Source organism: Bos indicus, chromosome 21, assembly GCF_029378745.1.
Source record: "Bos indicus isolate NIAB-ARS_2022 breed Sahiwal x Tharparkar chromosome 21, NIAB-ARS_B.indTharparkar_mat_pri_1.0, whole genome shotgun sequence".
NCBI classification, from domain to species: Eukaryota; Metazoa; Chordata; class Mammalia; order Artiodactyla; family Bovidae; genus Bos; species Bos indicus.
In genome coordinates, this window is record NC_091780.1 from 3,059,201 (window position 1) to 3,083,644 (window position 24,444).

Genomic DNA, 24,444 nt, shown 5'->3' on the forward strand with positions numbered 1-24,444 from the left:
AGCGGGGACGAATGCTCCCTGAGCTCCCCCAAGCAGGCAGCGCTCCGCTGAGGCCCGTGACTGTGATGCTGCGCTTGAGCCCTAGGGGGCGCCGGGGAGCAAAAGTCCCTGAAGCTGCCAGGGCTGCTGTGAATCAGAGGGAAATGCACTGCGCCGCTGCTTGCCAACACGGGCTTTCAATACTTCTCAGCTTTACCTAGTTAGCTCTGCATCTTCCATCATGGACGAGCAGCAGGAGAGCATCACAGGGACCAACACAAGCAACTACTAAGGGCGTCCAGGGCAGGCCTGGTGTGGGGTGGCAGCTGAGGGCGGCCTGTGTGAGGAGCTGAGAGAGGCGACCCCATCTGGGCTTGCCAGGGCATGGGCTGTCATGCGGGTCAGGCCCTGAACTCAGCATCTTCCTCGGGAAGACTTTTTAGAGATAAGGAAAGGGATCCAACTAGTTTATTCTAAAGGAAACCAGTCCTGAACACTCATTGGAAGGACTCAGGCTGAAGCTGAAGCTCCAATACTTTGGCCACCTGATGCGAAGTGCTGACTCACTGGAAAAGACTGTGATGCTAGGAAAGATTGAAGGCGGGAGGAGAAGGGGACAACAGATGATGAGATGGTTGGATGGCATCAGTCACTTGATGGACATGAGTCTGAGTAAGCTCCAGGAGTTGGTGATGGACAAGGAGGCCTGGTGTGCTGCAGTCCATGGGGTCACAAAGAGTCGGACATGACTGAGCAACTGAGCAACTTCAACTGTTCTTGAAGTTCAGCAACAGTCTGAACTTCAGCAACTGAAGGAAAGGGAAGTCACCTGCCCATGGCTGCCTGGCCGTATAACTGCCAACCCCAGGATTCCACTTCAGGAGCTCCTAATCCCAGGATAAGACTCCTGCACACACTGCCTCTGAGCCCACACCGCGGCCACCTGGTGGTGTGGTGCTGAGAGGGTGGCAGGGAAGGGCAAAGCCAGGACCGGGCCTGTCCAGTTCCTGGGCTTGGAAACTACGAGTGTGGTGTCAGCCTCCCGGGGCACACTGGCCTGCCCACGCTCCCACAGCAGTGGTAGATATCAGCCTGAGAGTGGCCGTCCCTCAGGCCACCGCTGATGTGTCTGTGTCTGCCACAGGCAGCAGTGGCTTCGGTGAGGCCCTCAAGGTCCTTAGGGAAGATGGGGACAAGAGGCAGCTGACACTTGACCCTTGTCCTGCACTGTCACCAGGACACAAGGTAGAGAGGGGTGCACCTATGGTCTGTGTGGCCAGTTCAAGTACATGTGAGCTGGGCTCATTGCTCAGAGCCAAACTGACCTGAATTCATTTTACTGATCTGAGACGTTAGACCATGGCAGCACCCACTAAGGGAGATGTTGGCGCCAGGGGTCACTGATCATTGCTCTTCTTAAAACACACTTCAGATACACCTGGCTGTTTCTACCTTCCCCGGAAATGCTTTCCTGTGTCTTCTGGGGTGATGGACTGCTCTGGTTTTATGGTAAGCATCTGACAACTCTCAAAATCCTTCTGTAATCTTATGTGGAATTCTGCCCTCAGAGCCCCAGTTCCAGGTTAATGGCTGACTTTAAGAACTGGTCCTCTGAGTCCTTCACAACCAGGCTGAGTTCTGCTTTTAGGACTCCAAGCTGTTCTGCACAAGTCTGAGGAGTCCAGGAAAGGACAAGTCAGAGAAAGAGGCAGGTGGGTGGATGGGACACTGTTCCTGACCATTAATTATTGGGTGGCAAATAAAACATTAAACAAATTGGATATGTTTCTATGCCTTCTATAAACTTCCATAAGCCTCTTACCCTTACCCATTAGAGGGAAGACAGAATTAAAACCACAATCGCAGAAAACTAACCAAACTGATCACATGGACCACAGCCTTGTCTAGCTCAAGAAAACTATGAGCCAGACCAGTAGGGTCACCCATGATAGACAGGTCATGGTGAAGAGTTCTGGGAAAACGTGGTCCACTGGAGAAGGGAATGCAAACCACTTCAGTATTCTTGAGAACCCCATGAACAGTCTAAAAGGCAAAAACATGTGACACTGAAAGATGAACTCCCCATGTTGGCAGGTGCCCAGTATGCTACTGGAGATCAGTGGAGAAGTAACTCCAGAAAGAATGAAGAGATGGAGCCAAAGTGAAAACAACACCCACTTGTGGATGTGACTGGTGATGGAAGTAAAGTCTGATGCTGTAAAGAACAATACTGCATAGGAACCTAGAATGTTAGGTCCATGAATCAAGGTAAATTGGAAGTGGTCAAACAGGAGATGGCAAGAGTGAACACTGACATTTAAGGAATCAGTGAACTAAAATGGACTGGAATGGGTGAATTTAACTCAGATGACCATTATATCTACTACTGTGGGCAGGAATCCCTTAGAAGAAATTGAGTAGCCATCATAGTCAACAGAAGAGTCTGAAATGCAGTAGGTGGATGCAATCTCAAAAATGAAAGAATCATCTCTGTTCATTTCCAAGGCAAAACATTCAATGTCCTAGCAATCCAAGTTTATGCCCTGACCAGTAATGCTGAAGAAGCTGAAGTTGAAAGGTTCTTAGAAGACCTATAAGATATCCTAGAACTAACACCCCCCCAAAAAAGTCCTCTTCATTACAGGGGACTGGAATGCAAAAGTAGGAAGTCAAGAACTACCTGGAGTAACAGGCAAATTTGGCCTTGGAATACAAAATGAAGCTGGCCAAAGGTTAACAGAGTTTTGCCAAGAGAACACCCTCTTTCAACAACACAATAGACAACTCTATACATGGACACGACCAGATAATCAATACCAAAATCAGACTGATTATATTCTTTGCAGACAAAGATGGAAAAGCTCTATACAGTCAGGAAAAACTAGACAAGGAGCTGACTGTGGCTCAGATCATGAACTCTTTATTGCCAAAATCAGACTTAAATTGAAGAAAGTAGGGAAAACCACTAGACCATTCAGGTATGACCTAAATCAAATTCCTTACAGTGAAAGTGACAAATATATTCAACGTATTAGATATGAAAGACAGAGTGCCTGAAGAACTATAGAAAGAGGTTTGTGACATTGTACAGGAGGCAGTGATCAAGACCATCTCTAAGAAAAAGAAATGCAAAAAGGCAAAATGGTTGTCTGATGAGGCATTACAAATAGCTGAGAAAAGAAGAGACGCTAAAGGCAATGGAGAAAAGGAAAGATATACCCATTGGAATGCAGAGTTCCAAAGAATAGCAAGGAGAGATAAGAAAGCCTTCCTCAGAGACAAATGCAAAGAAAAAGAGGAAAACAATAGAATGGGAAAGACCAGAGATCTCTTCAAGAAAATTAGAGATACCAAGGGAACATTTCATGCAAAGATAGGCTCAATAAAGGATAGAAATGGTAGGGACCTAACAGAAGCAGAAGATATTAAGAAGAGGTGGCAAGAATACACAGAACTATACAAAAAAGATCTTCATGACCCAGAAAATCATGATGGTGTGATCACTCACCTAGAGCCAGACATCCTGGAATGTGAAGTCAAGTGGGCCTTAGGAAGCATCACTAGAAACAAAGCTAGTGGAAGTGATGAAATTCCAGTTGACCTATTTCAAATCCTAAAAGATGCTGCTGTTAAAGTGCTGCACTCACTATGCCAGCAAATGTGGAAAACACAGCAGTGGCCATAGGACTGGAAAAGGTCAGTTTTCATTCCAATCCCAAAGAAAGGAAATGCCAAAGAATGCTTAAACTACCACACAATTCCATTCATCTCACGCTAGCAAAGTAATGCTCAAAATTCTCCAAGCCAGGCTTCAACAGTACATGAACTGTGAGTTTCCAGATGTTCAAGTTGGATTTAGAAAAGGCAGAGGAACCAGAGATCAAATTGACAACATCCGCTGGACCATCAAAAAAGCAAGAGAGTTCCAGGGAAACATCTACTTTTGCTTCATTGACTACACCAAAGCCTTTGACTGTGTGGATCACAACAAACTGTGAAAAATTCTGAAAGAGAGGGGAATACCAGACCACCTGACCTGTCTCCTGAGAAATCTGTATGCAGGTCAAGAAGCAACAGTTAGAACAAGACATGGAACAAGGCAATGTTCCCAAATTGGGAAAGGCTGTATATTGTCATCCTGCTTATTTAACTTACATGCAGAATACATCATGTGAAATGCCAGGCTGGAGCAGAAGCTGGAATCAAAATTGCCAGGAGAAATATCATTTACCTCAGATATGCAGATGACACCACCCTTATGGCAGAAAGTGAAGAAGAACTCAAGAGCCTCTTGATGAAAGAGGAGAGTGAAAAAGTTGGCTTAAAGCTCAACATTCAGAAAACTAAGATCATGGCACCCAGTCCCATCACTTCATGGCAAATAGATGGGGAAAGAATGGAAATGGTGAGAGACTGTATTTTCTTGGGCTCCAAAATCACTGCAGATAGTGACTGCAGTCATGAAATTAAAAGATGCTTGCTCCTTGGAAGAAAAGCTATGACCAACCTAGACAGCATATTAAAAAGCAGAGAGATTACTTTGCCAACAAAGGTCCATCTAGTCAAGGTTATGGTTTTTCCAGGGGTCATGTATGGATGTAAGAGTTGGAATATAAAGAAAGCTGAGTGCTAAAGAACTGATGCTTTTGAACTGTGGTGTTGGAGAAGACTCTTGAGAGTCCCTTGGACTGCAAGGAGATCCAACCAGTCTACCCTAAAGGAAATCAGTCCTGAATATTCATTGGAAGGACTGTTAGTGAAGCTGAAACTCCAATACTTTGGCCACATGATGCGAAGAACTTAACTCATTGGGAAAAAACCCCATCCTGGGAAAGACTGAAGGCTGGAGGAGAAGGGGATGACAAAGGATGAGGTGGTTGGATGGCATCACTGAATCTATGGACATGAGTTTGAATAAACTCCGGGAGTTGGTGATGGACAGGGAAACCTTGTGTGCTGCAGTCCATGGGGTTGCAAAGAGTTGGACACAACTGAGTGACTGAACTGAGCTATGCCTTCTGTTATATGATTCATTTTAACATGCAGAATATGATGAATATCATAATTCTTGATTTTATAAGTCACAAAAATATCATGCTTCCAACAGATCTTTCCCACCAAACGCCCCTAAAGAACAGCTTCCTATGCCTCCATGTTGTCCCCCTGTTCTGTATCTGCTTCTGTTTCTGTGGCAGGGTTTCTTTGATGTTCTGAGATGCCGTTCCAGGGACGAAGGGGAGTCTTGCTTGCAGAGCAGGTGCCCCCTCTCAGGGAAACATGATGGCCCCAAAGACACTTCTGTGGCATGGGGACCCTTTCCTGATTCAGATGGGTGGCGAGCTGCAGTCACTCCTCGACATAGGAATCAGATGACTCCCTTGTGCATTCAGAGAGGATGGAGGGAGGCAACCAAGGATGAGAAAGCAGGTGGGAGGAGGAACTGACTGCCCAAATTCCAAAGAGAGATGACACTTCTCTCTGGGACACTGTATTTCATTGGAAAGAACACAGCATAGACTGCCCAATACTCTGCTGAGCATTTTCAGCTGATAACAAGGAAATTGATGGGTGGCAAAGGAAACATCTCTTTGCCTCTTGGTATGAAAGAAACCAAGTGCCTCTGATGTGAGTTCCTCAAAGTTTCCCTCCTTGGTTCTGCTTGTCTGGCAGAAAATGAATGTATATGCAGATACCCACCACACCAGACAGTGCAGGGAGCAGGGTTCCATCAGCACTGAAAAGAGGGCGTTTCTGTAGATGATGATCCAGAGTTGCTTTGACAGCCTTTCTGTTTTATTCTCCCCTCAAAATCATCATCCCTGAAGCTCTCTGTGTGTGTATACACGCACACACAAGCACACAGGCATGCAGGTCTGATAGCTCTCTGGTCCTGCCCAGACGGAAGCTCTGTCCCCAGACTCACCATTTGCATCATGAGAATATTCTATGCCAGACACAGTGCATCTTCGGAAAACCATCTTATTCTCAGTTAAAGTGCCCGTTTTATCTGAGAAGATATACTGTATCTGCCCTAGGTCTTCCGTGATGTTCAGAGCTCGGCACTGCAGCTGCGAGTCTGTTTCCTCGTCGTATAGTTCTATATCCTGGTTAATGAAGTACACTTGGCATACTTTAACAATTTCGATAGAAACGTACAAGGAAATAGGGATCAAAACCTAGGAGACAAAGCACACAGAATGAATGACAGTGAGGACCTGCAAGCTGGGGATTTTGTTTTCAATTAAAATGACAAATAACTATAACTGCAAGTAAGTAGGGACTATACTATACCTTTCAGAGCTTAAACAGGCTGGCTTAGAGTCAGTATTGTTAGACTATTAGAGTATTGGCAAAGAGTTTAAACTAGGGCAGCCTATGGTGCCACAGAGAGGAAATCCACTGTCATGTCTGGGAGCATGGAAACCAGGGCTTGTATAGAAGCAAGCATTTTCGTATTACTAAGTTGCACGTGAGAGAAGCTGGGGAAGGAGAGAGAGAAACAAAACAGATGGCACAGTCAGAGTCCTCAAAAGCAAAGTCACCTCACACCCAGGCTGAGCCGGGGCTCCCGATGGCAGGAGCTGCCCGTGCCGCAGACACACCCCACCGTTCAGGAGAGACAGTCTTTTCAGAGGCGGGTTCTGTGCTGGAGGACAGTCTCTGTGATCTCGGACAATACAGAGCAGAGGCAAGAGGCTTGGAGAAGAACAGTTACAGTTATGCTTTGACAATTCAAGAATAACCTTCATAAAACCAACGTTCAATTTTGTCTTTATTTGTGCAGTAACCGTATTATGCTGATACTTACGGGTTCAAACTATCACATCCCGACTAACTGGGTTCTTTGGGTAACTTAAGCATATGTAAATGCAACGCCTACTACAGTACTAACTCAAGGCTAGAACAAAATTTGCATCCATAAAAGGAGACTAATTTGGAAAGTTAGATAAGACTATTGCCCGTTGTGTGAAGCACATGTAAAAAAGACAGCAGAGCCCGCCTTTAAGTCAAAGGCTAAACCTTCTGCTCACTCTGTCTCCCTAAGGAGGATGGCAGAGATGCTTGCTGCCCCTGCCACTCCCAGAGGCCTGTGGGCCATAGTTTCTCAGTTAATGACGAGGACTTGTTCGGGAGGCAGGGGAACTAACGATACCAACAACAACAATAATAATAACCAGTGCTGCAAACTGCAATGTGATATCCTGAAATGACTCCTGGAAAAGAAAAAGCACCTCAGTGGAAAGACTGCTGCTGCTGCTGCTAAGTCGCTTCAGTCGTGTCCGACTCTGTGCGACCCCAGAGACGGCAGCCCACCAGGCTCCCCTGTCCCTGGGATTCTCCAGGCAAGAACAGTGGAGTGGGCTGCCATTTCCTTCTCCAATGCATGAAAGTGAAAAGTGAAAGTGAAGTTGCTCAGTCCTGTCCGACTCCTAGCGACCCCATGGACTGCAGCCTACCAGGCTCGTCCGTCCATTGGATTTTCCAGGCAAGAGTACTGGAGTGGGGTGCCATTGCCTTCTCTGGTGGAAAGACCAGTAGAAGCTAAATAATGTCTGGAATCTTGTTCGTGGCAGTCTTAAAGCTGGCTTCTCAGTTTTGATTGTGTACCATGGAAATGTAATACACTTACATTAGGACACATTTGGTGAGAGACACGTGAGAACTCTCTGTACTATTTTTTGTAACTAGTCTGTTGATGTTAAAATTATTCTAAAATAAAACATGGGCTTTCCAAAGAAGTAACTGATTGAAAAAAAACACTGATCAAAAAACCAACCCCTCAGAACCTAAGAATCTTAAGAACAGTAAAGGAGAATTTCAACTTGAAAAACACCCCAGAAAAGGTCCTTTAGATAAGTCAGGCGGAACACAAAAGGCAACACATGCATCAGGTGAATCTGTGCTCCTCCCAGATGCAGAATCTGTAGGAAGTTCTTAGAAGACTACGGTGACTTGAAGTTCTCACCAGAAAGGTAAACCATCTGGCATACGAAACTTAGTATTGTTACCTGCAAAACTATTATCATGGTCAAAAACGAGTAAACTGCAGCTGGGACTGGGGATAAAGAGGTGCCATCAGACTCAGGGACATCAAACAATGATTTCTTCTCTTGATAGCGCTGCACCCACAGTCCATGTCCTGTAGCAAAATTCAAAGAGAAACGTCATCCACCCAACAGAGAAATAAGAGTAGTGCTAGTCCAAGTCACAGCAGCACTTTAGGACTGTCACTCAACATAAGCACACTGGGCTTTGTGAGCCCGACTGGCCACCTAAGAAAGCAAAGCCCATGGTACTGTTGGCACCGCGATCAGAGCGCTGGAAGGCAGGCCCTGGGACTGGGACTCTGCCCTGGACCTTCCCCGCCGCTGGCACCGAACAGCACATGGTCACGACGTGGGAACTGGGTGTGCGCGGGCAGCTGCCAGTGAGGAACTCCAGAGACGAGTTTCCTAACATGTGTCTTGCAACACGCTGGTAGGCTCAGAATACTGCCTATTGTCCCTGCTTGGAGATTCAAAATTCACAGCTCACAGACTGAGAACCAGTGAAGTCGCTCAGTCGTGTCTGACTCTTCGGGATCCCATGGACTATAGCCTACCAGACTCCTCCATCCAGGGAATTCTCCAGGCAAGGGTACTGGAGTGGGTTGCCATTCCCTCCTCCAGGGGATCTTCCTGACCCAGGGATCAAACCCAAGTCTCCTGCATTGCAGGCAGATGTTTTACCATCTGAGCCACCAGGGAAGTCCAACAGACTGAGAAGCCAATGGCAACACACATGATCTCACCATGCCCAGCTGATGACAGAGCCCTTTTGTGCCCACACACCTGTGCCTTTAATAGGCTCTGAAACCCGTCACACCTGGGCACAGTGGCAGCTGAGCAGGGGCACAACGATCATTTGCCTGGAGGCACCACGTGCTTACCTGCCAGGCGGCCCCAGGCAGGTAAGGTCTGGAGGCCACGCAAGGCCACAGGTGCAAGAGTCCACTCTCAGCCTAACTGCTAGCCCCTTTCAGAACGCAAATAACGTTTGCCCTGTTTTCCCAGAGTCCCTTTTAGTAGAATTTGTGCTTCTACTGCTCTTTATTCCTGCTATCAGAAGGTCAGTGTCACTTTTTCCACTGGAATCATTACAGTAGACGTGATTAGGCTGTCCTTCCACCCAAGAAATTGCCCATTCCAAAAACACGCTTTGCCAAGCTCATGCACTGAGGCGTCTCCATGTGGCCTCACTGGGACAAACACCCCAAGGCCCAGCCTGGGACAAACGTGTATCAATTGGAGCACCACGTCAGAAGGAGACAGACGCGGCGTGCCTGGCAGGCATGCCTGGGGGCCATCCAGCAGGGCCCGCTCCTCACGGCCCTCCAGGGAGACTTACCGATGGCTGAGAACAGAGACATGCAGATGAGGAGCAGGACACACCAGAGCACGTCACAGTTCATCTGCTTCTCCAGCCGGCTGCGCTTGTAGCGGGGGCCACTGTTGTTCAGCAGAGCCTTGGTCTCGTGTCCTGCGGGGCAGACAGAGGACAGCGACGCGTCAGGGCCAGTGCGGACAGATGGACTGAAGGAGGCTGCCATCCAGCGATCCGCAAGGGACAAGCTCAGTCAGAAAACCGGGTTCCACAATGCATCTCAAACGTGTGACCACCTTGGGGAGATGCAGAGAAAGAAACTGGCTAACATGCTAAGAACACTCCCGGTCCAGATATTATTAAACATTTTGCTTCTGTTCTCCTGGTTTCCTGCAATGGGTTTATGCTACTTTGGTAATCAGGAACAGAACAAAACAATCAGGGAGCCATGTCCAGGAACATCCAGCCCACTGTGGCAAGCCAGCGCCTGTGCCAGACGGGAGACACGCAGCACCCACCTGCATAGATGACAATACCGACGACGGCTTCCGTGTTTCGGAGGGTGCAGCCTCGAAGCAGCAGGTTTTCTTTGTAGAGTCCAGCCTTTTTGCCATTGTCATGTATGCTGTCAGGGAACAGTTGGCATGGGTCAGGAGGGTGCTCACTACTCAAGCAGTACCACCAGGGAAGGCAGGCCTAGGCTGGAAGCTGCAGAGGGGAGGTGCGGAGGGGCCCAGTGGGTCTCGGAAAGAGCGGAGGTGGGGCTACACAAACTTCTAGAAGCCTCCCCAGAGCCTGATGTTTGTTCATTTACTTTGCCCATGGGCTTTGTGGAATAATAAGGTATGTATAATTTTGTCTCTGCTCCTGGTTCCTGACACAGGGTTCCTAACACCTTTGTAAACAGGACTGCTAGAATAACCTTTTATTCTAATATTTAGCCCCAGTACCTGGCAAAGAGCTCCCAAAATTCTTGTAATTTCCTAAGTGATAAGAGCATTAGGAATGTCCGCTGTTCCAATACTTGGTCTTTGAGCCTGGCTGTTCCTGACACACAGGACTGAGCCTGTTACCCATGGGATCTGATACTCTCCCTGCGTGGTGTCAGAATTGAGTTAGACTGTGGGATAGCCGGCTGATGTCACAGAACTGCCTGATGTGGGAAAGATCCACACATCAGAATTGGAAGCAGGGCTACTGTAGGCTTGTCACCACAGAGACTGGCCACAGTTAGAGCGGGCAGAGCCCAGACTGGGGCCCAAGGTAGGAAGCTTGCCTAGGAAGACCCTGACAGGTGGGCTCTGCCCACGGCCTACTCACCACAGAGAACACTGCTCACCAGTACACCTCATATTATCACAAAGTACAAATATTTCTCTAGAAAAAGGGATCACATTGGTTTCAACAATAATGTCTACATTCTGTTCTTCTTATAAAAAGTCATTACAAACATCAACATGTTAAATTTGATGTGATAAATTCCATGAGACAATTTTTAAATTTGGTTTATTGGGCTTCCCAGGTGGCTCAGTGGTAAAGAATCCATCTGCCAATGCAAGGAGACACCTGAGATGTGCGTTCGATCCCTGGGTTGGGAAGATCCCCTGGAGGAGAAAATGGCAACCCTCTCCAGTATTCCTGCCTGAAGAATCCCATGAATGGAGGACCTGGTGGGCCACAGTCCACAGAGTCGCAAAGAGTCGGACATGCTGAGCGACAGAGCATGAGTTATTTAGATTCAGAGACTATACAAAGTTCAAGCAACTGCTTTTTAAATTCATCTTCTTGACCCATTAATGGCAGGCACACCCTCAGCCCTGTTAGCCAAGACTGTCCTATGCTGGCATGGAGGGGGTCCCAGGAGCCTGATGAATGGGTCGCAAGGGGAGGCTCTGGAGGCTTCCAGAACTCGAGCAGGGGCGCAGCCTGACCTCCATCAACCAGGCAGTAGCCCCCGCCTTCCAGGAAGCCACCCGCTCACAGCCTAGGTGGACAGGCCTCTCCAGTCCTCCTGCCCACCCCCAGCCCCGCCTCCTTCTCTGAGGTACTGAGGCCAATCAAGGACCCCTGCAAGTACCATCCTTCCCACAGCTCCTAGCACAGTGCCCACTGACCAGGAAAAGAGCTGCTCTGGAGAGGAACAAGGTGAAACGGAGCCCATAACGTCTTTTCCTGGTGCAAACAGCACTTCCTGCCACTTCAGTCCCTGGTCACCTGCATGAGGGATGTGTCAAACACAATCTACGTTCTTCACAACCAGGAAAATCAAAATATTTCACAGTGAAGAAAAGAAGCTACACAATAAAGATAAGGCCAAAGCACATGCTGTGGGACACATTTTCTGCAAACCTGGTATTTACCATCACAGCATCAGTTTCTGCAGAAGTCATGCAAAATAATGTGCAGACCCATGGGCAACCAACCCTGTGTAATACCCTCCTTGTGGCAATTCCAGAACAGAGTAAAGTTTCACTTTAAAAAGAGATTCAAGACTTGAGACCTCAGTGCCAGCTAAGGTGTCAAGAGACCCGCAGGTGGGAGATGTCACACATCAAACCCAGCTCCACCACCACGGTTCTCTCTGCAACAGCCAGGCATGGAAACCACTCCTCAGAACAGCAGCCAAGGACATGTCATCTAAACCAAACCAGTTACGTTTATTCAGAACAAGAGATGAACTCAACAGAAACAAGAAAAAGGCACTTATTCCATTAAGCTTCCTTTGACATGACCTACACCTTTTAGCAACTGCTGTGCTTTCTAATGAGACCATGTCAGACCAGAACTGATCTCAGCGGGTTCATTGGCCTGTTTACAGCTCCCGGCCGCCCACAGTGACGATGAGGACTGTACTCTGAGCGATGACCCTGCGTCAGAAGGGGAGAAAGGCTGGAGAATGGTGTCACTTGGCAGGTGCTTGGTAGCAAAAGGGCTGCCTCGGTCTCTGGAGGGGGAAAGTCCCTGCAGAGGGCGGCAGGGTCCCGCAGGCTCAGGCTGACTCTGGGAAGATGCACACGACAACATGAGCCCAGCACACTGCCCTCAGCAGCTCTTTTTTATGGGCTGACGTGTGTTCTCCCCCAGAATTCGTTTGTTCATGTCCTAACCCCAGTATCTCAGAATACTGCACTTGGAGTCAGGTCTTTAAAGAGACGATTAAGTTAAAATGGGGGCATATGGGTGGGGCCCACCCCCACAGGCCTGCTGTCTCTATAAGAGGAACAGATTCGGATGCAGAGTCGGACAAACACAGAGGTGAAGGCGGTGTGGGGACACAGGGAGAAGGTGGGCGCCTGCACGCTCCGGAGAGGGAACTCGGGAGACGCCAGTCCCACTAACACTCGGATCTCAGGCTTCCAGCCTCCAGAACCATGAGACAGTATGTTTCTGTGGTTTAACCTGCCCAGTCCACATCAACCCAAGCAAAGAGTCACACCCTTTAACGCTTAATCTGAGCCACGCAGAAGAGCTCCTGGGTGGCGGCCAGTATTCTGAGGTCCCCCGTGGTCACGCAGGCTCTGTGGCCTGCAGGCAGGGACCCCGGAACCCGCTTCACGGAGGACTTAGGACAAGAAACAGGGCCCAGCTTTACAGCTGGAAACGGAACCTTGAATCAGAAGACAAAACCAACTAACCTCTCTGTTTTATTCATTCTTTAGGAGTAAGTGAAAATGGTTAACCAGTGTCTTCAAAGGCCACCATGACTCTGCCCTAGAGCTGTTGGGCGAGAGGAGCGGGGTGCCCTCATGGCCAGAGTCTACATCCACAGCAACTCTCTGGGCTGCCAGGGCCCAGGGCAGTGGAAGAGGTGGGCAGTGGTGGTATTTCCAGCTCCTCTCTCTGAGGATTTCGTAAGTGCTTCACTAGAGGGACGGGGCTTCCCAGCTGTCACAGTAGTAATCCACTTGCAGGGCAGGAGACGCGTGAGAAGTGGGTTCGGTCCCTGGGTCGGGAAGATCCCCGGGAGAAAAAAATGGCAACCCACTCCAGTATTCTTGCCTGGACAATCCCATGGACAGAGAAGCTTGGCGGCTTACAGTCATGAGGTTGCAAAGTGTCAGACAAGACTGAGCAACTGAGCATGCATTCACAGCTAAAGGGACTGCATTCAGGTCAATGAGCAGGGGCTTCCCTGGTGGCTCAGTGGTAAAGAACACCCGCCTGCCAATGCAGAAGACACAGGTGTGATCCCCGACCCAGGAAGATGCCACATGCTGCAGAGCACCTAAACCCGTGTCGCAGCTACTGAGCCTCAGTGCTCTACAGCCTGTGCTCTGTGACAGGAGAAGGCACTGCAGGGAGGTGTCCACACAGCGCAATGAGAGAGAAGCTCCCCTCCTCCAAAACTGAAGGGAAGCCTGCATGGCAGTGAGACCCAGCACAGCCAAAACCAAAAAATAGAGTTATAAAAGCCAGTGGGCGTTAAAGCACACTGGAGTAATGAGGTGCCTAACGCTTTTAACAGCCTGAGCTATGTTTCATATACTGTGAAATTCATCCATTTAAGTGTACAGCCCAGGTTTTTTGGTATATTCACAGAGTTTTTCAGTAATCCCCACCAGCTAATTTTAGAATGTTTTCATCAGAAAGAAACCCTATACCCATTGGCAGTCACCCCCCATTCCTCCCCCATGTCCAACCCTGGCAAACCACAAATCCCCTTTTTGCCTTTAAAGATGTTCCCTACTGCAGGCATTTCACACCAAAGGGACCACACAGCATGGCTGACCCCGCCCTCTGGCACGAAGTGCTTCGATTCACATCGGGTCTTTCACTCCATTGTCAGCCACTGTTCTGTCCAGAATTTGCTGGAAGCCAAGGTTCAGAAACACAGGATAACTTTCCTAAGGGGAAGGGGATGAGCTGGGACTGTCTGGAGAAGTCTTGGTACAATCTTAAGCAAGGTTAGTTCTCCAGCTGCAAACAGCTAAGGTTTCACATTTGGATTAAGAGTGAAACCCACTGGCCTGCCTGGTGGCCTGAGTGGGGTTACCGGGCGGCAGCTGAGGCCGGCCGAAGGCAGGCCGCCAGGGGCAGACAACGAGAGCCAGCAAACCAGGGAACTGGCTCCGCAGCTGCTCTGGACCTGAGGCTAAGCCGCAGCTCTCCATCCAGCCCAGGGCAGCCCCAAGCCTGAGCGTCAGGGCCAGAGGCGGGCGGAGGCCCTCTCCCTCCCTTCTGCTTGGCGGAGGGCTCAGGATCTGGAGGAGGACTCAGGACCTGGGCCCAGGCCCCTCTCCGAGGCCCTGCTCAGCTGCCTCCCGCTCCCCAGCACTCTTCCTGCAGACCTCCGCCCGAGTCACAGAGGGAGGCGTTTTCAATACACCGCTGCCAACAGCCAGCCCCAGAGCCCCGGCTGGACAGGCCTATCCATGAGAGGGTCCCATCTGCACCCTGACTTCCTTGTAGCAAACCCCAAATACTGCCCAGTAGAGAGAGCAAGGCGCAGCTGCAGGGGCGGTCTAGGTACTCAGGACCCGAGCAGGCCAGGCTCTGGTGGAAGCCGCGGGCAGGACGGCCTGTTGGGAAAAGTGAGAAAAAGCGTGACAGGGTAACAGGGCTGGACCAGAGCGGGAGAGGTCCCTGAGGGGGGCCGCCCTTGCCAAGTAACCGGGCGGCGCTAGCAAGGAAGACGCGTGAGTGCCTGCTGGAGGCGTCCGTCTGGGCAGCTGAGTCAGCCTGGCGGCGGGTGCGGCGCCGTCCACTGGAGATATCTTCCCGAGAACGAGGCCGCTGGGGCTGGTCCTCTGGAGGCGTCTTCCCGAGAAAGGCCGCTGGGGCCGGCGCGGGGGCGGTGCTCGGGCTGCAGGTGGGCGAGGGCCGCAGGACACGCCCTCCCGGGTCACCGCAGTCCCCGCCCATGGAGGGCCCCTGGAGATCTCCACCCAGCCTTTGTTATTTCTCTCTCCCTACAAAGTGTCCCTCTTCTTTTTTTGAGGCTTTCATTCCCGGCTCGGCCCTTCCTTTTCGAGACCTGTTTCTAGAAAGAGTGGTTGAAACAGAAGTCCTCCTCCGTCTCGTCATCAGCCCCCACAGCGGGGCGGGCCCTCACTCCCGGGCTCCCACAGAGTCCGCGCATGGCCGCCTTCCTCCCGAGTCGGGCTCCTGTGCTTCTCTCACCGCGCTGCGCTTGAATGGGCATCCCCGGCCCCTGCTCCGGGCTGTGGGAACCGCCATCTGTACCCTTCCTCTCGTGCCCTCTGACCTTGACCCACGCTGGTCTGCTGTATCTCCATCTTCAAACACAATCTACAGAGGCTCCTCAAACCTGTAAATCCAGCTCCTACTCCCCGAACTGTTATCATATGCATTTTTTCTATCAGTTGGGTCATTCCACCAGTTGAACTCGCCAGCTCCTCACGTGCAGGGAATCCCAACTCCCATCTCTCCTCCACCAGTCTCTTCCCTGATCCTCACATAGGAGACAAGCCCTCCTGCCGGCCTGCTCGTCCACTGGATCTTCCTTCCCAGGGAGTATTTGAGTTCTCCCCTCAGCCTTCCTGCTAACTGGGCTCTCCCTGCTCTATCCTACAACGGCATTAACCCAGAAGCAATGACCATAATAGTGGCCAATGTTTATTAAGCACCACCCCCTTCTGAAAGCTTTCCACATACTAAATTGACAAAGCTTTGCACCCATGACACAAGGGCCTCCTGGATTCTCCCCATTATACAGATGAATAAAGTAGAGTAGTTCACCGGCACTGTCTTGCTGGAAAGCATGGGCTCCAGAGTCTGCCAGCCTCAGTAAAAGCCAGATGTAGTTAATATCCCTGTTTAACACAGAGGTATTAAAAAGCAGAGATACTTTGCCAGCAAAAGTCCACATAGTCAAAGCTGTGGTTTTTCCAGGAGTCATGTATGGATGTGAGAGTTGGACCATTAAGAAGGCTAAGTGCCCAAGAATTGATGTTTTTGAAATGGTGTTGGAGAAGACTCTTGAGGGTCCCTTGGATGGCAAGGAGATAAAACCAGTCCATCTTAAAGGAAATAAACTCTGAATATCCATTGGAAGGACTGATGCTGAAGCTGAAGCTCTAATCCTTTGGCCACCTAATGCAAAGAACTGACTCATTGGAAAAAGACCCTGATGCTGGGAAAGACTAAAGGCAGGAGGAGAAGGGGACAACAGAGGATGAGATGGTTGGCTGGTATCATTGACTCAATGAGTTTGAGCAAGCTCCTGGAGATGGAGAAGGACAGGGAAGCCTGGCGTGCTGCAGTCCATGACGTTGCAGAGACTCAGACATGACTGAGCAACCGAGCAACAACCAACAAACACAGACGGAGCTCCCAAGGGCAGAACCGAGAGCTGTTGACTAGGGACTGAAGCCCCTCCAGCTCCAGTCCCAGTCTTGGGCAGGCAACAATTGTGTGGGGGGTGGTCTGACCACAGGGTGCCTGACACCCCGCATAGCAGGAGGGCACTGGCCACGATACAGCCTGGAGAAGGAGGTCAGAGTTATCACCAAAAGTTACCCATCAGCAAGAATACCCTCAGAATGTTCTCCCTAGAGGCTGCCCCCACCTCCTTCACTGCAGGGTCTGCTCTGTTCTGCCCGCCAGGCCCTGGAGATTTTGGGGTGGTGCCAAGGATGGTGTGACATGTACAAAGTCTGGGGCTAGGGGTGGGCGGTGCACACAGGGGCTGGGAAACCCACACAAGACCGCTTTCAGACGGAGGCCTGAATATCTGCCCCTAAATTTTACAGCTGACATTTTAGGATTTTTCTTAACAGTTTTACCCTCCTTTAACCAGTTGTTTTAAGGGGTGATCTAACACTTCCAAGTTCTGGTTGATCCTCAGGGCAGAACAGGCAAGCACGGGCAGTTTCAGCAGGCGTGAACATCTCCTGCCCTTTATGGTGCACACTTTTCATTCACTGACTCCCCCATCGCCCCCAACAAGACGGGGAGCCCACTGCATGCACACAGGCAATGATGCGGGACGTGTCAGCGAAGCAGAGGCCTCGAACTCATGCCAAAAGCTCTTGCAGTGGAGCCCCTCCAGGAGCAGAGCTCCAGCCCCGCCTACGTGTCTGTGGCGGCCACGCTGCGCTTCAGCCTCTAAGCAGCATCCTGAGCAGCTGGCCCCGCAGAGCTGGATGCTGCGGGAGGCCCCAGCTCCCTGCATCACACCTGCGGCCCCCGGCTTGGGTCCACACAGCTGCGCCCCGGCGGGGCACCCCCGCCAGCTCCACAAGTCCATGTGACTCCCTGTTCTCTCCCACCTCCCTTTTCCTCACGCCGCCTGTACGCAGCCTGCACAATTATTAACACAATTACAGGAATTTCCAACCATTCGCAGAAGCACAAGGGTGGCACTTACTTCCCCCGGACAGCCCCCAGCCCAGCTTCAACAAAGACCACCGGGCAGCTGATCCCATGTCATTCATCTACCTTTCTTGTCTCTTTGTTTTGGAGCAAGGAGCTGGACTATCTATTTAACATGCTTGAGGACTTTTAATTTTGTTTATGTCTCTGTGTTCCCCTGACTACAGTGAAATAATTTGTTTTCAGTTCACTGCATTATCCCTGGAGCCTTAAAAAGGGCCTAGCATATAGTAGGTGCTCAGCAGATACTTGTTCAATGGCTGAAGAGTATGAACGAAGGCATGACCTCCCAGGCAGGCTCCTTCTGCCTGGCGTCTGTGCTTCCACTTATGGGGTCACGTGCAGTCACCGTGTTTCTCACCCCCTCACCTTCCCAGGCTGCTGGACGGAGGGGATCTGACCAGCGTCCACGGCCGACAGACTCCTGTCAAGCAGCCCCGTGAGCTCAGGGACAGGGCAGTAGTCCTGAAAGGCTGCACTCACACACAGACACACGCTGTGTTATACTATACACCGTGGGCCGTCCCACAACATGGGTTTGAGCTGTGTGGCTCCGCTTATTCGCAGGGTTTTTTCCGCAAACACAGTATTACATCATCCAAGCTTGGCTAAATCCACAGACGCGCAAGTACAGATCCAGAGGGCAGACTATGGGACTTAAAAATCCGTGGTTTTGGTACCCTGGCAGGTCCTGGGATCAATCCACCATGGACACTGGCAGGGGTTGGCACCCCACACCGCAAGCTGCTCAAGGGTCGACTGTACACACTCATATCGTGTGTCAAACAGAAGGGTAAGCCCAGGCAGAGGTCCGATACTCACATGCACCCACGGAACCTAGTCAGGTCGTTGTTGGGCTTCTCACACTCGATTATGCTGGTGAACGTCAAAGGATTGAATTCGGAGACCTAAAATAATAGCATGTACACATTAGAGAGATCTGGGGTCAGCCTTGTCCATCTAAAAGTCACTTGCTTCTTGGTCTCCCACCCACAGCGGCAGCATTTCATGAAGGACTCTGCGTTTGTAACCTGTGCACGTACCCCCGCGCGCGCACACACGCACACACAGTGCTTGGCCCGTGCCTTTTTGTTTCTATAGTGAACGACAGCTGTCAGTGAGCCCACAGCACTGCAGCTTTAATGTAAATTAAGCATATATGGTAGAAGAGGGCAGGGATGAGTTGAGTTTCTTGAGACAAAGCCCCACCTTCCAACTTTCTACACGGATTCGGAGAAGCAGCTTCCATCTGAAAAACAGGAGCTTAGAATAAAAATATCATTTCCTCAACATGCTCTAAACATTCTTCACAGATATCTGGGGGCAAACATTTAAATAATCAGTGTGTAAGCCAATAATTTCTTTATCTTGCTTGATGAAAAAGTGACAGCTCATCACAAAGGAAGCCCTTCACTTAGAGTCTGGCAGCGAGAGATGAAGCGAGGCCTGGCTCGTGTGGAGAGATGCGTGCGGAGAGGGAACGGGCAAGAAGGTGGGTGGCAGGCAGCGAACGAGAGACACTGGGACACACCTCCAGTGTAAACTACTGAGGCCCATCTACAGAGTTTTAAAACCAGCTTGCTTGGATCAGACTGGCCATTCTCTTTTATCCATCAAGTGTCACCACGTGGTTAAAAAATAAAACAGATCTGTCTTGGCTCACGCAAGCCTAGCATCACAAAAAAGGGTAACTGGTTAAACATCAGAGGAATGGTAGAAACACTGGTGACCCCCCTCCCAGGTAACGGTTACTCCAGCACAACAGCACCCCCCACTTGGCAGAGAAGATAGCTGTGAAGGTAATGACTCAAAAGTCAGCCCGACTGTTTTCCAGGCTGTGACTGTTTACACAGTAGTAGCTCAATTCCACAGCTGAAAAGAAAGCGCCGCTTTAAAGACTCTTCTTGAAGTTTCATTAGCTATGGGCGCCTCTCTCCGTGGACTGAAATGCCCTCTGGCTCTGCTCCAGAGTACGGCTATGCTTGGAGGAGTGTATTTATTTCAGGCCTTGTGGATCCTCCTGAAGCCAGGCAGTTGCCTTTTCCAGAGCAGACCTCTGCCGATGCAACGCCCAGGACGGCCCTGAAGAGGGTGAGTTCCCCAGCACACCAGGGTATTCTTGGCAGACAGGGAGGGCGGACTTAAAATACTCTGTCTCTGTTTATGATTCTTTCTCTCGAAGAAAAATGTAACGTGCATGGCTCAGAGACTAGAACATTCTGTCTCTGGAGCGTCAGAGCTGCCTTTGTAACGTTCTACCAATAAGCCTGTGCCCTGGGGAATGTGTGTGCCCAGGCCACGGGATACCTGCCTTCGTCTGCTTGTTGGGGAGGGTTTCTAGACCTGGAGGGATCTGCAGAGACTGTTCTGGGTTGAACTGTGTCTCCTCACTCCCACCCCCAGAATCCACATGTTGAAGTCCTAATCCCTAGTACCCCAGAATGTGGCTGCATTTGGACACAGGGTCTTTACAATGTTAAGTAAGGTAAAATGGGATCATTAGGGTGAGCCCTCATCCCTCATGCGATCTGCCTGGTGTACTGCTAAGAAGAGGGAATCTGCCAGCATTGTGGACACATGCGCGTGCGCGCACACACACACATGCACGCATGCACGTGTACATGTGTTGAGGGATGACTGAAAAGAAAGAGGGAGGAGACACCCATCTACAAACCAGGGAGAGGAGTTTCAAAGAGAGCAACGCTGTGGATGCCTCGACCTTGGACTCTGTGGCCTCCACCACTGCGAGAAAATAAATTTGTTGTTTGGGCCACTCTGTAGCCCTAACAAACCAATATAATATAAAGCCCATCTCTGACTTTCCCATTTAAAAAGAGTTTGTGTCCAGAACACATCTTTTGGATGAGAAAATTCTACTTACCTTGATTGTTTCCAACTTAACTGGCAATCTCTTAATACCCCCATGTAAGAACTGTGTTTACTTCTCTCTCCACCCACTCATTTACCCGTCTACTTCCTGCCAAACTGGCTTCAAGGTGGTGCCCAAGGACCTACCAGCCAAGCTCCTGGTGGTCCAGCCCCAGAGCAAGGGCAGAAGGTCCAGTCCACCACTCTGTGCCACACATGCTAACTCCATATTTTTAATATGGGGAAGGTGAAAAAGTTCTGGAGATGGATGGGGGGGCGGTCACTGCACAAGACTGAATGTGCTTCATATCACAGAACTGCACATTCAAAAACGGCTACAATGGGGGAATTCGCTGGAGGTCCAGTTAGGACTCTGCACTCTCACCGCGGGGGCATGTCAGGGGACTAAGATCCCACACGCCCGTGGCGTGGCCAAAAAACAAAAAGTTCAACATAACAAAGAGGCTCTACCTTAAAAATAAAAAAGACAAAAATGGTAAATTTTGTATTATATATGTTTTACCACAATAAAAAGTTTAAAGAAAGCAAATATAAACAGACACCAACACCTGACTGTGAACAAAGAGATGAATCATCAAGTAACACCTAGCTCAGAAATCCAGAATTTCAGCACAAACGTAGAGCACCTCATGCTTAAGTCACCGCAGACACCTCTACACATACACCACTGGTGTCGTTATCATCGTCATCAGTTATAGCCGCAGTGTCTGATAGCTCACTAAATGCCGAGTACTATGCTAAACGCTGTTCACCACCCCTCACAGCACCACAGTGAGGTCCATTTTCAAACCATTTTTAATGTGCGGTGATGAAGGACCATGCCCACGGTCACGTGGCTGGGGGGTGACTGAGGAAGGCTCCTCAGCGTCTCAGACATCCAGCTCAGCAGCCTTGCCAAGACTGCCTTGCACTAATAAGGAAAGATGATGTAGTTATGTATATGTATAAAGATGGTATATATACATATATGAATATGCATAAGCCAAAAAGTGTACAATTGGTTCGACAGAAATTGCCAAACATGCCTTAAAGTTTTAATGTTTTCAAAAACATGTGTCAATTAAATGTACCCCCTTTCCATCTTCAGCAATGCCCTAGGATGCAGAGTTAGTACCATTCACTCAAAACTGAAGCAAAAAAAAATCAGGAGCCCTAGAATCTACCCCTGGTTCTTCTGATTAAGAACTGGGGGCCTCCTGGCATTTAGACTCGGCTCTCAAGGTCTCTAGAGACCTGTGGAATCACAGGTCCACGACTGCAGAGGTGCTTCTAACCGCCCTCCCCCCCCACTGCAGCGGCGCACTGCAGGAGCAGCGTGGTCAGCATGGGGTCACGCCGCAGCCCTCGGCCGCCCACTCCTCACGCTGGGGCCCAGCGCACCCACGCCTCTGCCAAGTATGTTGCCATCACTCACCGCACAGTCTCCACATCCCAGCAAGCAGCTTATGCTCACAGTTTCTACCTCAAACATTTTCCAAGCTTCTTTGGACCAAGTGATTTGACCTCATTAGGTGGAAAGGAAGGCAGGGCAGTGATGCGGGCAGAGTCCTGGGCCCTGCCTTTGAGCTTGCATTCCCTAGAAACCGGGGCATCGGAGAGCCTGGTGACCCAGCTCACCCAGAGAGTGCGCCTTCCCCTCCCTGCAGACCCTCCCGAGTCCCTGACGCCTGGCGCCCTCTCAGGCCAACCAGCTACCTCTGGGGCCACGTTCCAGGTCAACCCCACAGGGGAGTCAGGGTCTGACTCAGCAGTGCCCAGAGCAGTCACTGAATGAACGCCTGCTTCATCAGGAAGATTCTCTTATCCATACTGAGATTCCTAAATGCGTTAAATGAATCACTAATGAGTATTCCATACAAGTAAACATCAGTATTTTCCACCTAAAACAGAAGCAGTGATATCTGCAAAAGGGCATTTATAGTCCACTGAAGCAGACACATAATATTTTATCATAAAAGAAGTTCTTTAAACAGTTTACATTGCTATGCTGTTGGGATAAGCACGTGTCCAAGCAGGAGCCCTGCCTGGCTCTCGCCCTGGAGCTTCTGGAGTGAGGATGTGTGCCTTGGTTTCTGGGCAGTGTGGTCCCAAAGGAGGCAGATGAGAGGACACCCAGAGCCCGGAGCCCAGACGCGGGCACACAGGGGAGAGGGCACACAGAGCCCAGATGCGGGCACACAAGGGAGAGGGCACAAGGGAGCCCAGACGCGGGCACACAGGGGAGAGAGCACACGGAGCCCAGACGCGGGCTCACAGGGGAGAGGGCACATGGAGCCCAGATGCGGGCACATGGGAGAGGGCACAGGGTGCCCAGACGCGGGCACACAGGGGAGAGGGCACACAGAGCCGGATGCGGGCACACAGGGGAGAGGGCACACGGAGCCCAGACGCAGGCATAAAGGGGAGAGGGCACAGGGAGCCCAGACGCGGGCACACAGGGGAGAGGGCACACGGAGCTGGACGCGAGCACACAGGGGAGAGGGCACACGGAGCCCAGACATGGGCACACGGGGAGAGGGCACAGGGAGCCCAGACGCAGGCACAAAGGGGAGAGGACACACGGAACCGGATGTAGGCATACAGGGGAGAGGGCACAGGGAGCCCAGACGCGGGCACTCAGGGGAGAGGGCACAAGGAGCCGGACGTGGGCACACAGGGAAGAGGGCACATGGAGCCCAGACGTGGGCACACAGAGGAGAGGGTACAGGGAGCCCAGACATGGGCACACAGGGGAGAGGGCACACGGAGCCCAGACGCAGGCATACAGGGGAGAGGGCAAAGGGAGCCCAGACATGGGCACACAGGGGAGAGGGCACACGGAGCCCAGACGCAGGCATACAGGGGAGAGGGCAAAGGGAGCCCAGACACGGGCACTCAGGGGAGAGGGCACACAGAGCCCAGATGCAGGCACAGAGGGGAGAGGGCACAGGGAGCCCAGATGCGAGCACAAGGGGAAAGGGCACATGGAGCCCAGAGCCCAGATGCGGGCACTCAGGGGAGAGGGCACACGGAGCCCAGACACGGGCACTCAGGGGAGAGGGCACACAGAGCCCAGACACGGGCACACAGGGGAGAGGGCACACGGAGCTCGGAGCCCAGATGCGGGCACGTGTACAAGGCTCTCTGTTTTCTGCCTCTGGGACTCTGTCCTGAAGATGCCTTTTGCTGTGTCCTGTCACAAGGCTCCTGCACACAAGGGGGTCCCCTCCACCTTGAGCTCCAACATCACCGCCCCGCGGTGGCCTTCAAAGGCCGGTCCCTCTATACGGCTGCTGCCCTGCACGGCAAGGTCTGCACCTCCACGCAGCAGCCACGTTCTGCCCGGGGGGCTCCAGGCGACCCTGCCAGCTGCCCCCACACCTCCCAAAAGCCATTCCTACACTCGGGGGCCTGGGGGAGGCCCACGCCATTCCACGTGGCTTTCTGTGCCCCCACCGAACTCCACCCCGGCGCTCCAGGAGGTGACGGTGCCCTGGCCGAGGCTGGGCAGGCAACTGCTGCTGCCCTGAGCTTGTGTGCCCCCCAACACCGGCTCCTTCCGAGCCCTCGGATTCTCTGAGGACAGTTCTGTTTCCTCCAGACCAGCACGGGGACTGATGAACACACGGCCCAGAGGTGACAGATGCTTCTTCTTCAAGGATCTCCCATATCACAAACTTCCAAACAGACCCAGTGCTCCCTGCTGAGTCCTTGGAGGCCTGGACCCCTTGCCTACCAGACATCCTGCACCTGGTGTTGCAGCAGATAGGGCTGGCAGGAGGCCTGGGGCACCTCTCTGTGTTCTGGAAAGCCGTCCCTCTTCTACAAGTGTGAATATAGATATGGAGAGGTGAAATACTTCTACAAGTATTTCAGTTAGAAGCAGTATCAAAAGACTTC

General features: G+C 51.0%; 1 protein-coding gene across 3 annotated transcripts in view; it reads right to left on the bottom strand.

Annotated features, from left to right (window-relative positions):
• Positions 1 to 24,444, bottom strand: part of ATP10A (ATPase phospholipid transporting 10A (putative)) — a 189,149-nt gene that overhangs the window by 47,984 nt on the left and 116,721 nt on the right. For all 3 annotated transcript variants that reach the window (XM_070774988.1, XM_070774986.1, XM_019983170.2), the window contains 5 exons: positions 18,499 to 18,584; positions 9,861 to 9,967; positions 9,367 to 9,498; positions 7,989 to 8,119; positions 5,903 to 6,155 (listed from right to left, as the gene is read on the bottom strand). In XM_070774988.1, the coding sequence (XP_070631089.1) occupies positions 5,903 to 6,155; positions 7,989 to 8,119; positions 9,367 to 9,498; positions 9,861 to 9,967; positions 18,499 to 18,584 (709 nt within the window). The remainder of the gene's footprint in view (positions 1 to 5,902; positions 6,156 to 7,988; positions 8,120 to 9,366; positions 9,499 to 9,860; positions 9,968 to 18,498; positions 18,585 to 24,444) is intronic.